Source organism: Trachurus japonicus, chromosome 15 (assembly GCF_045865225.1).
Source record: "Trachurus japonicus isolate A0001 chromosome 15, Traja_1.0".
Taxonomy (NCBI): domain Eukaryota; kingdom Metazoa; phylum Chordata; class Actinopteri; order Carangiformes; family Carangidae; genus Trachurus; species Trachurus japonicus.
Genome location: NC_140921.1, coordinates 28,908,412 through 28,922,048, shown reverse-complemented (window position 1 = coordinate 28,922,048; position 13,637 = coordinate 28,908,412). Strand labels below are relative to the sequence as shown.

The following is a 13,637-nucleotide window of genomic DNA, read 5'->3' as shown; positions in this document are numbered from 1 at the left end:
TGTTCTCCCAGAGATCTGCCTGCCTTAAATCTGAATGAAGCCACTCCCACCCTACTCCACCTTCTTTGTTGGGAAGTTTCAACGGTCTTGATAATGGCTGACAATGAATCACAAATTTTGTACATCTTGAGCAAACAATCACAGTAAATTCATGAGAACCATTAGCATTTGATGAGAGGATAGTTAGACCACAATGCACTTCTTTGATGCAATTTGTGGCTACAAGCTGCACTTTCATCAGTATTTATGAACAAAAGAGAAAAAAAAGCACTGCATGTGAATTCTATGACTTGGAAAGAAAATGAGTATGATGGCACAGCTTAGGAAAGAAATTACCCAAAAGAGAATTTCATGTTGAAATTCAGTGAAGAACTACACCCCAACTTGAAAGCACTTTCCTTTATTTTCTCTCAAGGATGTGAGTTAAGATGGAGTATATCTCTTACCGAGTAATTCAAATGCAATTGTTGGAGAACATTTTAGATTCTTCAATCAGCCATGTGCAGATGTTTCCATGGCAGATGTGTCACAACCAAGACAACCCCAAAGAGAAGCACTTATGAACAAAAGAATCATCAGTGTCTTCATTTGAGGTGATCTGAGTTGGATTCCATAAAGAATTTGAGTCCTTTTGCATTCGGTTGAATGTCTCAGTTACAACTGCCCCAACAAGTAGCACTTACTGAATTCAACAGTCAAGTCAATGCTCCAGTTAGGGTAGTAGCGGTGACTCGCAGAGAAGTTTGAAATTGATTTTGCTCATCCAACAGTATATTATCTGGAATGGCTGCCCGTGTGGTTTCTGATATCAACAACACTACCCCAACAAATAGCACTTACTGCTTTGACAAGTCAAGTCTGTGCTTGTGTTAGGGGAATATTGGTGACAATCTTATGCACTTTGCACTTTGAGGGCTGGATTCCCATCAGAATATGGCTCCGGTTGCATTCAGTTGATTCAGCTCTAACTGCCCCATCAAGTAGCACTTACTGAATTCAGCAGTCAAGTCAATGCTCAAGTTGGAGTAATAATAGTGACTTGCAGAAAAGTTGATGATCCAGAATAGCTGAAGGAAACCGCATCTCCTGAAATCAGCAATACTACCCCAACCAGGGCATGGAATTGGCACCCGCCAACACTCTGTGGCCGGCGTGTCCCTGGCGTAGATGCGTCCTCGTCGCCGCACTTCTTCCCCTCAGCTGTGTGTGTGTCTGTGTGTTCATCTCGCGCGCGCTGTTTAGATACTGCCAAAAACGCACACACAAGTTGGAAAGTTGTCTCATCTGACAGCTGTCATTTGGGAGGTGAAGGCAGGGTTTTCCCCATGGTTTTCCCTTAATTGTCCTGACGTTGATGGAATCACTACGAACTGTACTACATGTATGTTACAGTATGAGCAGCTGGACGGTCAGGTTGAATATTGTAACACAAAAAAATGTAAAATAAATAAAAAGAAAAAAGAAAATAATTACACTATTCAGGTGCTTGAAAATACAACGAAAAGAATACTGTTAAACAGTAAAAAAAAAAAAAAAAGGGAGGGGGACGGGATTTTCTTCTCAGCCAAAGGGGGGCCCAGCAAAGAAAGTTTGGGAACCACTGAACTACTTAAAGAATAAAAGCAAAGATGGTTTAATAAATACTGTATATGTGTATTCTGTACCGGTACAAGAACCATTCTTATGCATTTTCTGAGCTGTTCACCTTTATTTTAGGCACCAAAAATTTTGGCTGGTAAAAAAACCACTGTGGCAGGTGGATTTCAAAATCTACCTGCCACAGTGGCTGGTGGCCAAAAAAGTTAACTTCAGGCCCTGACCCCAACATATAGCACTTTCTGCTTTCAGAATTCAAGTCAGTGCTTGTGTTAGGGTTTCTGACAATGTGAAATTGTACATCAGCCGTCCATGTAGTCACTCTACTGAAGAACTCAAAAGCAGGAAGAGTTACACACCAACTTGGACATCTACCTTCAGTATGATCTTCCTCATCTCTGAGAGGATGTAGCTTCTTCGGTGATGTCTCCCCATTGCAGTGGATGGTCTCCCAGAGAGCTGCCTGCCGAACATCTGAATGAATCCACTCTACCTTCTTTGTCGGGAAGTTTCAACGGTCTTGATAATGGCTGACAATGAATCACAAATTTTGTACATCTTGAGCAAACAATCACAGTAAATTCATGAGCACCATTAGCATTTGATGAGAGGATAGTTAGACCACAATTTATGAACAAAAGAAAAAAGCACTGCATGTGAATTCCATGACTTGGAAAGAAAATAGGAAAAAAATAACCCAAAAGTGAAATTCAGTGAAGAATTAACTTGAAAGCACTTTCCTTTATTTTCTCTCAAGGATGTGAGTTAAGATGGAGTATATCTCTTAAAATGCAATTGTTGGAGAAAATTTTAGATTCTTCAATCAGCCATGTGCAGATGTTTCCATGGCAGATGTGTCACAACCAAGACCCCAAAGAGAAACACTTATTATGAGCAAAATAATCATCAGTGTCTTCAGTTATCTCAGTTGGATTCCATAAAGAATTTGAGTCCTTTTGCATTCAATTGATTTTGTCAGTTAGGCCTACAACTGCCCCAACAAGTAGTACTGAATTCAACAGTCAAGTCAATGTAGGGTATTAGCGGTGACTTGCAGCAAATTGTGGAATTGATTTTGCTCATCCAAAAATATACTATCTTTCCCAGGTTGCATTGTCTGCATAACACTCAAAACTAGAACCATAGAAAGAACCACTATCTGTCTAATTTTGTTGTCAATTCATTCCTAAAAAAAAAAGTCAGCCTCTTTGTTGCTGCCCCCCTGATCCAGTAGGTGGCAGTAAATAACTGTAAACCGATAGCTAGTAGTGAATCCATAGAAGAAGAGGGAGAGGCAAAACGTGTATCAGCTGAGCTGGCTGATGAGAAAATCCTGATTCACAGCCCGAGGTTCTACAACATCATCGTAGTGGGATGGAGAATGACATCCTCGTCTCTCTGGAAGACTTAGGGTAAGTTGACAGACTTGACTGTGAGCATTATGCGCAGACACCGGCTCCCCCTGTGTCCAGCCTTATGTGACTCTCCTGTAGCCACCACAGTGTAGCTATCTGTAGCTAACCGGCTAATGTCCCGGGGTGACTAACGTTAATTTGACGTTGCCTCTCTCCGGTGAATGTGCTGGACAGCCGAGTGTACACCGGGCTGTGTTGGTGTCAAGGGACCTGTGCATGGTGGTTTTATGTGGCGACTTGTTAGCTGCGTCAGCACAGCAGCTGCCGTCACGATTCAGTCAGCTCCAACACATTCCTGTCAGCTCACCACTGTTAGCCCCACTCTCTGCTCGTGCACGGTGTATTAACTCTGTCTTTGCGTTCATTTCTAATGTGCTGAAATGTTTAGGTGCCACCTTACTTCACATGGACTACGTTTGTGTGGAAACGAGCAAGATTTCTTTAAGATAACCAGATTTCAAGATAAGGTTTTTTTTTTTTTTTGCTTGGCTTCAGTGTGAATGTGTCGGTACCGGTACTTCAGCACCAAGAGGGTTGATGTGGTGGGACTGATCTTCAGGAAAATTAAGATGTAGCACTCTCTATGAATGGAGAGCTGTTCTGTTCAAACCAATACCTGCTTTGAGCCACGTTTACATCTCATCTGAGATTCTGCAGCACTCCTGTCTGTGATCATCTGTTGCCCCAGCTGTTGCAGACAGAGTTTTCAGAGTTTAATAATGCATGAAATTAACAAGCAAATCAGTTGTTGGGTGAGATATGGAGAATCAACTTTGCACATAGTGACTGATGAGAAACTCCTTCCCACTCATGGGAAGAAGCAGGGTGAGTTAAATGGTACATATCTACAGTAGGTCAAATTATCTCTTTTTTAACCTGATAATGTGCACAGCATTTCACGTTTGCATACAAAAGATCAAGTGTCTCAATCTGTCTTGTTGGACAGTTAAGACCCTGAGTGAAGCCAGTCATGTCAGAGTTGAAGGTGATATGGTTAAAATCATCCAATTTCAGTGTCCAACATCTCTCCTTTACTCACTCTTTCACCAGCAGGGGAAAGTAATATGTTTTTGTGTACTTTGTTTTACCTAATGTGCTGTGGGGGGCAACGAGTTGTGGCTCAGCTCAAATAGCCATGTGTTTTGTGTGTGTCACAGGTACCAGGGCCCTCTATTGGAGGATGGAGCTCTGGATTCTGCTGTGAGTGGAGGAGCAGCTTCACCCGAGTTTACTAAGCTCTGTGCCTGGGTCATCTCAGAGCTCAGACTTTACTGCAAGTTGGAGGAGAATGTCCACGCCACAAACTGTAAGACATTTTACCACTGTTGAGTTAAAGGGATACTTCACCCAAAATTCAAATTTCACTCATTATCTACTCACCCTCATGTTGAGAGCTGCGAGAATTTTCACAGTCCTCCGTGCCTTCTCTGAGTTACGGGGGGGTCCGCGTAGCAGTATTTGTCCATATAATGGTTGTCAATGGATACCAACTTTCTTCGTCCAAAAAGACACCAAAAAACATCCAAATACCTCCATACTGCTCGTGTGTAATGTCCCTCTTGTATTGAAGCCCCAACATGAGAAATTGTTCCGCCGGTCAGTGCAAGTCACGCAAGATTTGCACTGACACAGGAAGAGCAGTGAACCAAGACACACTGGGAGCTTCCGCTACAAATAAGCTTAAAATATAGACTTATTTAATTTTTTTCAGAACAATTTCTCATGTCGTGGCTTCAATACAAGAGGGACATTACACACGAGCAGTATGGAGGTATTTGGATGTTTTTTGGTGTGTCTTTTTGGACGAAGAAAGTTGGTATCCATTGACAACCATTATATGGACAAATACTGCTGCACGGACCCCCCCGTAACTCAGAAAAGGCACGGAGGACTCTGAAAATTCTCTCAGCTCTTAGTTGACATGAGGGTGAGTAGATAATGAGTGAAATTTGAATTTTGGGTGAACTATCCCTTTAAGTTGCTCCTGATGGAGATAATATTGACAATGTAAGGTGTGTCATTTCCTTTACTTGGGAGCTGAAGGTTGATAACGAAGTAATGAAAAATCTGATATATACTTGTGTTAAATGTCACATGCTATGATTTATGTTCTGTTGGCAGGAGGGAGTAAAATGGCTTTGTTACTTTAACGGCTGTGTGTTTAATGTGTGTATCCTTCTGCCCCTCCCAGGTCCCAGCGAGGCCGAGGGCTTCCAGCTGGAGATGAGTGGTCTGCTGTCAGAGCTCGCCTGCCCTTACTCTGTCCTGGTCAGTGGAGACCTCACCCAGAGGTTTCTCAACAGGACTGACTGTCTGCTGCTGCTCAGTAAGACAACAGCACTTTGTATCGTCTCTAATGACTGCACATGTTCAATGAAGCATTGACCCTGTGAGCTGAAGGGTTAAAGTCTTGTCTCGGTCTACGTGGACTGTACCGCACCCACCTGTGACACTTCCACACATACTGTAATCTGAAGAGCTCTGCTGCACAGGAGAGGGATGTGGCATGTAGTCACCACTAGGTGGCAGCATAAGCAGCCTTTGTGGAGTCAGGGTTTCCAATTCCAGAGAAACTGAAACTTATCTGGTCAGTCATTCCAAATAGGTTCAGGTTGTGCTGACCTCTCTTTAGGGGTGTAACAGTGCTTGTGTGCCACGCTTTCCAGTACAAGATGTCCAGTTAAAAATTAATATAATCTATGTTGCATCTTACCTGCGTACGCTTTTGTGTTCTGACACCTACACATTAGCAAATAACATCATACAAGTGAATAAAAGTGTTTTTCAACTGCAGGAGACATTTAGGCAATATGGAGATACTTCTACCAGAAGTAGAACAAAACATAACAGAGTTTATTTATTTAAAAGGATCCCCATTAGCTGATGCCAATGGCACAAGCTAGTCTTCCTGGGGTCCGAAGAACCTTACATCGAAAACAAAAAAAAAACAGATCATATTTTCAATATCACATCTTAATACGTCGTGTTTGCAGTAACAGCACATTGGTGCAGTGAAATGTTACATTTTACGCCTACATTTGATTGCATTTAAACAAGTTGGTATTAGTCTTCTTATCAATCATTCATTTAACAGGAACAAAACAAGGATAAGATATACTTCCCAGACTGGATTATTGCTCAGCTGTTAAATAATGCATTCTTAGATGGTATTTGAATGAGGACTTGCTGTATGTGGAGGGGGCAGTTATTCCAAAGCTTGATGGCACGAAAGATAACTGTCTTTTTTAAAGCGTTAGATTTTGGGCATGGTAATGTAATTTGACCATCATCTGATAATTTGGTTATGTAAAAACTTAGGTTTGGTGGAATAAACAGTATTGCTGAAGAATGTGACTGTACTTAAGGCAAGCCTTTTTTCTACTTTTAACCATGAGAATTTTTTTATATACTCTAAGGCAGTAGTTCCCAACATTTTCTGCCTCATGACCAAATTTTGACATCACAAATTTCTAGGGCTGACCCAAAAAAATCAAAGCTTTGTTCGTTGCCATGGTAATCGATCATGAAGTCCGTGATCGATTTTTTTTTCCCTTTTTGACACCGGTTCTCATCGGCAATTGTTACATTGAAATGAGTAGGCTACTTGGCATCCTGGAAACATGCCTGATTTTGGAGACATGCAGTGTTTGTTTGCCATACATTCATTATTTCCGCTACAGTCTTTTGATCTATTTTATGTCCGCGAATAATTGATTATCTTAATATGATAATCGGGACAGCCCTACAAATTTCTGGTGACCCTGTCAATCAAGATGCGCCAGCTCAGATATTTTTATATGCTGCATTTTATTTGAACTTACTTGAAAGTATAGAATACAGTTGTTTAGGATTGTGTGTGTGGTGTTTTCAATCATATTTTACTGTTTATTTTTGTGTACTGCAAATGTGGAACAGGGATTAGAATTCAACCAAACCTAATTTCTCTCTCAGCCTTCCTGGTCTCCGAGTTGGAAGCATCACGGATGATTCTGGTCACCAAGCCTCAGAAGAAAGCCCAGGAGTCAGGCAGCCCTGTGTTTCAGGAGCTAAAGGGCATCTGCATGTCACTGGGCATGTCCAAACCTCCTGCCAACATCACCATGTTCCAGTTCTTCAGTGGGATTGAGAAAAAGGTCAGTTGGTCTGGTGAACTTCAGAGCACTCAGTAAGCCTCAGTCTGACACGGTGCAGGTGGACTGTAATGTGTCAGATCTGTGGGTTGTTTAAACTCCCCCCAACAGCTGAAAACCCCCTGTACACTTTGTAATCATAGTTTTAGTTGTAACTTTTTTGGTTCTCCTTCTCTTAAAGGGATAGTTCACCCAAAATTGAAATTGCACTCATTATCTACTCACCCTCATGTCGACTAAGGGCTGGGAGAAGTTTCAGAGTCCTCCGGCTTCTCTGAGTTACAGGGGGTCTCGGCGTAGCAGTGCATGTCCATATAACGGTTGCAAATGGATACCAACTGTCTTCGTAACAAAAAGGCACACCAAAAAACATCCAAATATCTCCATGCTGCTCGTATGTAATGTCCGTCTTGTATTGAAGCCCCGAAATGCGAAATTGTCCCGAAAAAAATTAAATAAGTCTATTTTTCAAGCTTGTTTGTAGCGGAAGCTCCTCTTCCCGGTTCGTCCAAATTGGATGAACCGGGAAGAGGAGCCTTTCGGGGCTTCAATACAAGACGGACATTACATACGAGCAGCATGGAGATATTTGCCTAACCCTAACCCTTTACGAAGACAGTTGTTATCCATTTGCAACCATTAATATGGACATGCACTGCTACGCCGAGACCCCCTGTAACTCAGAGAAGCCACGGAGGACTCTGAAACTTCTCCCAGCCCTTAGTCGACATGAGGGTGAGTAGATAATGAGTGAAATTTCAATTTTGGGTGAACTGTCCCTTTAATCATGTGCAGTACAAGCCCAAAGCCACAGTATTAGAGGGACGGTAGTTCTGTATGCATGCTGTTGTTACTGTGGAATAATTCACTGGATGTTTTCATCTTTGGCAGCTGAAAGAAGCCATGAGCCGAGTTCCACCAAATCACGTAGGAGAGCCTTTACTGAAGAAGCCCCTGGGACCTGTGCACCTGGTAAACACTGAAAGATGATGTAGAAGTACAACGCAAATGTGGAACGCTGGAAGTGAATGACTCTTCTTCTGCTAACCCTAACCCTTCTCATTTTACTAGGAAAAAATTGAGGCCATAAACCAAGCACTGGTGAATGAGTATGAAGTGAGGAGGAAGATGTTGTTGAAACGCCTGGATGTGACAGTGCAGTCGTTTGGATGGTCTGACAGAGCAAAGGTATTTGGAAACTCCTGATTCTTCCTCAGACCTGAAACACACACCCACAGTTTCCTGATGAAACGACAATGAAACATCAACACAAGTCTTTGTAGATGAGGTTGTGTTCGGCATTAGTTTGGTCATTTTTTATCTTAGCTCAGGTTTGCTGTATGCTTTGCTGAGAGGAGAGAAGACGTTGTTTACAAGGTTATTTAATAAGTGAAAAAACAGAGGAAACTGGAACACTGGAAACCTGTTGAGAAAAATGATCGGTTTCTACAAGAACTTTTATTCTAACAGAAGCCGTGTTGAATATGACAGATATCTCACCTGCAGGTAGTCAGCTGGAATCAGCATAATCCCTCAAACACGGCCATTTGTGGCCGGAGCGCAACAACAGAGCCAGCTCTGTAATTTTAAACGACTGACTGGGTGGTGACATTTCCATCACTGGTCAGCTTAGCATCAGTCTTCCGATCCACTTCACAGTTGCTCCGAAACTGCAGGGAAGAGGAGTCCTTCCAATACACTGAGGCTCGCCTCTATTACAGCAAACAAATCTACTTTCATTACATGTATCATTATTACTAAAGGAGGCAGAAGAAGAACTAAACATAAGACACAGAGCTGAAAGAGCAGGAGAGGGAGAAGTAATCGCCAACCAGGCTTTGAAGTGAAAGAAGGCTGTTGTGGATCCCACTCAGAGGCGGTTAGTATTAGAGACAGCTAGGCCTGGACGATAATCAATAAATCAATTAATCGCACGATAAATAAAAATGAACTTGATAATTTTTCCGGCCTCGATATATCGGCATGTGCATGCGCACGTGTTTGTTTTCTTAATCTCTCGCCTCCAAACAGGCTGGATGACAAGAGGCTTCACTCTGTCAAAGATACTGCATCGGTCTCAGCACCTGGGCGCATTTGTTCCATAGCAGAATGAACAATGTGAACCCTCTTGTCAGTCATCCAGGATTTGTGTTTCCCAGAATGCATTTCGCGGCAACTGGCACCGTTAGCGGTAAAGCTAAGCAGCTAAAAGCTGTTGTAATTCTCGCTGCAGTGCTGTTAATACATCACTTTTTAAAAAGTTATTATATTTTTTCATGTGAGAAAGTCACAGTTTAGATCCCCAGCCTGTGGTCAGTTTATCCAGATAACGCCTGTTAGGAGATTTCCTCCGACATTTTTGTGCAGAGCCACTGTGGAAGCAGCGGGAGCTTCCCAGAGGCAGCAGCCCGTCTGCTGAGCTCATGGGCCGGTCAACCTCCGTCGTCATCCCGGGGGAGAAAACGAGCGTGTAACTTAACAGCAGGTTTTTAGAGGTTTACCACCGGCTGGTTAAATACTTTTTAGGAGGTAAATGTTGTTCTCATTGATGAAATCTAACAACTGTGGCAGTCACAGTGTTTCCTCTACATTCATTTAGGAGTGGCGGGCCGCCATTCCTAAATCCTAGGTTTCTCTCTCTCTCTTTCTCTCTCCCTCTCTCTCACTATGAGTGAAATAAAGGCAAAAATAACACCAGGAATGGATATGTTCTGTCTGTGTGATCATTTTAACCATAGTGTGCATGTGCAACATGTTTAGAATGAGACTTTTTAGTCAGTCACTCAAAGTATTCTACGTTGTGTTTCGTACCTGAATTTGAATGTTTTACATGTGTGTCATGGTCCATTCCACAAAGTTACATGACACGCAATGATTTAATGTATATCACAGCTTTAGGTGATCGACATTTCATGTTCCCAAGCAAAAACTGATGGATTTGATGTATTGATTTGTTTGTTTGTGTTTTTACAGACGCATTCTGAAAAGTTGGCCAAAGTTTACCAGCCTCTCCGTTCTGCTCTCGGCACCACAAGTAAAATGTCTGTGGCTCATCTCCTGGCAGCTCGACAAGACTTCTCCAAGATCCTCCGCACAAGCAGTGGCAAGATCAGAGAGAAGACTGCTTGTGCAATTAATAAGGTGGTTAAAACACAATGTGCTTATGCTTACATTTTTCTACAGATTTTACCACAGTTTCGTATAAATGTTTGCTGTTTGGTTAACTTACAAGTATTTCTGTCAGTGTTGTTTATGTGACAGTCCTGTTTTTCACTTTTATGACACAATATCTCAGTAACACGATGACAGACTTTGTATTTCTTGGCACAAACATTTACTGGAACTGATTAGAGTTTGGTTGACAGTGGTCACGGTCACAATGACCCCGCATTCTTGCGAATGCAGAATATCAGGGACCTCACAGTGTGACCTCACAAAACCTGTTTTTTTTTTTGTGCCATAACTCATTTATTTTTCATCAAATTATAATATTTTTTTATTCAAAAGGACAAAAAACAACTTTGAAGTAACATCGTAATGTGCTGCAAAACACTTATTCAACAATGTCAATAAGTAGGGAGAAACACTTCCTGTAGATCATTAGATCATGAGATTAGATCGTTGTGTTTAAAAGCAGACTGAAAGAACTTTTTAGTGATTTGAATTCCAGCACTTAGTTTGATGGTTCAGGATGTGCAACTCCCTCAGAACTCGAGTTCCAAGTAACTGAGACTTCAGATGAAGTGGTTGTTTCTACAACCCGTCATTTTGTGTTACACTCAGTACGTTTACATGCAGAGCTTATTCGAGCAATGCTCAAAATTCGATTTTGGCGTCTAATCTGACTTCTGTCCTTGTCTCAATTTACATGCAACTGAGAAAATCGAATAACTGACGGGGTCCGCCACCTCATGCGGCGTCACCCGTTGTTTCAGCGGGTTAATACGCCCCCTGTCCTGTTGACTAGAATATAAACAACTTAGTAAGCTTAATAATAAATTCTCAACTGCAGTTCCCGACCAGACGCGCCAGTCTGGGCCGGATTTGGCTGGTCGCGCTGTGTGAAATGCATTGAATCGGCGCTGACGTTGGGTATTTTTCTTTACTTTGCTCTTCTCTGCTCCACTTTGTGCCGTTTCTACTGTTGTGGAGCATGCGCACATACAGTATATTGTCCAGTTATACTCCGACTAAGGTGTATACATGACGGAGAAAATCGAATTCCAATCGCATTATCTGGGTGTCTTAATCGGAGTTCTCCAACTCCGATTTCAGTCGGACCAAGGTGTTTACATGCACTTCAGTTGTCCAGTTATAGTCGGATTAAGGCAATAATTCGTTTTTTTCAAGTGTCATGTAAACGTACTGACTGATAAAAACTAGTCAGTATTTTCTGAACTGTGTGTCTTCTCCTCAGGTTCTAATGGGCCGAGTGCCAGACAGGGGAGGCCGGCCCTGCGAGATCGAGCCTCCTCCACCAGAGATGCCTACCTGGCAGAAGCGCCAGGACGCTCCCCAGGGCGGAGGACACTATGGTGGGGGTGGGCACGGAGGCGGCAGGGGGGGCTACGACCACTACTCCCAAGGTGGCCGCGGAGGCTACGACAGAGGTCATGGAGATAGGGGAGGTAGAGGAGGAGGAGGAGGAGGAGGCGGAGGCAGAGGGGGTAAAGTGCAAGGAGGCTGGGGAGATGGAGGTACGGGGGGGAGGGGGGGTTACAATCAGGGCCACTATCAAGACACAGGAGGTCATCATGGGGGAGGGGGGCGGGGTGGTTATGGAGGAGGGGGGAACAACCAAGGGAGCTTCCAGGATCCTGGCTATCATGGAGGAGGAGGAGGAGGAGGAGGAGGTGGTGGTGGTTACCATGACAATTACCACCAAGATGGAGGCTGGCATCATGAGAGAGCTGGAGGTGGAGGTCGAGGAGGTCGGGGGGGCAGGGGACGGGGGGGCCGAGGAGGAGGAGGAGGAGGAGGTGGACAAGGGGGAGGCTGGGGAGGAAGAGGAGGCCAGAATTTTAACCAAGGAGGACAGTTTGAACAGTTCTTCCAACACGGCGGGCAGCACTACAACCAAGCTGGCTTTAACCAAGGCAGACAGTACACTAGTTGAAGACACAGTGTGAGGCACTGCAGCAGAGTCCACACAAACATCAACCACTTCTCATGTGTGACTGAATTTAAAAATGCCTTATCATCACCATCTAAAACTTTGAGCATGGTTTATAGTTGACTGAACTGTTAAAACACACAGAAAATCTGTACACTGACTGTTCTGGAGTTACTGCTTTACTACAGAAGGTAGTCCTTTTTGCTTTTTACAGCCTGGTGTGTTCATGTTTTCTTTGCCTCTTACGTACAACAGCTCTGCTCTGAACGGAAGCAGTTGGACTCTGCTGTTTTGACCTCATCGTGTCACTAGGTTAGCCTTATAATGGACATTTGTATGAAAGACAGGAAGGTTTTGCAGATTCTGGTGTTCATGCACCTGTTGTGTATCTGGCGTAGGAATTATTACATGAATAATAATTCTTCTAGTTAAATTGAATTTGACAGTTACTTGAAAAGTGCTTCATCTTTCCAGTCTTAGTTTTGTTTTAGTAGATTTGACTGGAGTCCTTTGTTACTTATTTAAGAGATGTCATCTTGTACTGGTCCTGGAAGATTGTGTGCATACAGACTGGATGTTGGAAGGTTTGCATGGATGTGTAAATGAGCAATAAAACCTGAAATGAAAATATTATCACTTTTTTTCATTCAGGGTCTCATAAAATTTGACTCTTCAAACGAGATCTGCATACAAGGTTGAAACAATTCAAATACGGTGAATTTAGACTTGATGTCATACTGCAAATGGACAAAACACAAACAAATGAAGAAAACATCACTTTTACAACACCTTTTCAACACAAATACAACACAACATAACTGTTCCCTGGGGATAATAAAAAGTGATGCACCTGTCATTGGGCTATAGCCTTAATTGCTCTCTGCTATCATTCTCTCTCTGATAACTTTTTCAAAAGGCAATGATCCTGGCTGGGGTGCAAAGCTTTGTGACTTTTGAAGTTAAAAGTAAAGGCATTGAACATGTGAGCCTCAGCCAGGTTTATTTGCATTGCATGTGCCGTCAAACTGGTCAAGATGTTTCCTGAAGTTCTTTGTGTTGTGTCTATCTGCATGTGTGTGTGTGTGGACTGTAGTATCAAAAATTGTTGGGACACAGAGTGTCACTGTCATCATCTTTTTCAGACTTCATCAGATCACATAAATGGATTATATATTAAAGATCATGTGACATATGACTACCTGGATTCATACTGTACAACACACCGAGTTGAATACAAGGGAAATTTGGAAGAGCTTCTGTTTGAGTGAGTGAGCCTCAGATAACAAAGTCCAGTCCTGGATGATTAGCAGATCGAGTGGTGAGAAGCCTGGGAGAGTAAGACTACACGATCAGTCTGACTGCAGCCTCCAACTTTAATCTGGA

General features: G+C 42.8%; 1 protein-coding gene across 1 annotated transcript; it reads left to right on the top strand.

Annotated features, from left to right (window-relative positions):
* The first annotated feature begins 2,849 nt into the window (after nt 1-2,849).
* tslig3a (tRNA splicing ligase complex subunit 3A) lies at nt 2,850-12,887 on the top strand. The gene is made up of 8 exons (XM_085800910.1): nt 2,850-3,008; nt 4,169-4,317; nt 5,203-5,337; nt 6,963-7,144; nt 8,033-8,113; nt 8,213-8,329; nt 10,115-10,282; nt 11,559-12,887. Exons 1-8 carry the CDS (start codon nt 2,971-2,973, stop codon nt 12,255-12,257), a joined length of 1,569 nt encoding a protein of 522 aa, XP_085657036.1. The 5' UTR covers nt 2,850-2,970; the 3' UTR covers nt 12,258-12,887.
* Nucleotides 12,888-13,637: the final 750 nt, after the last annotated feature.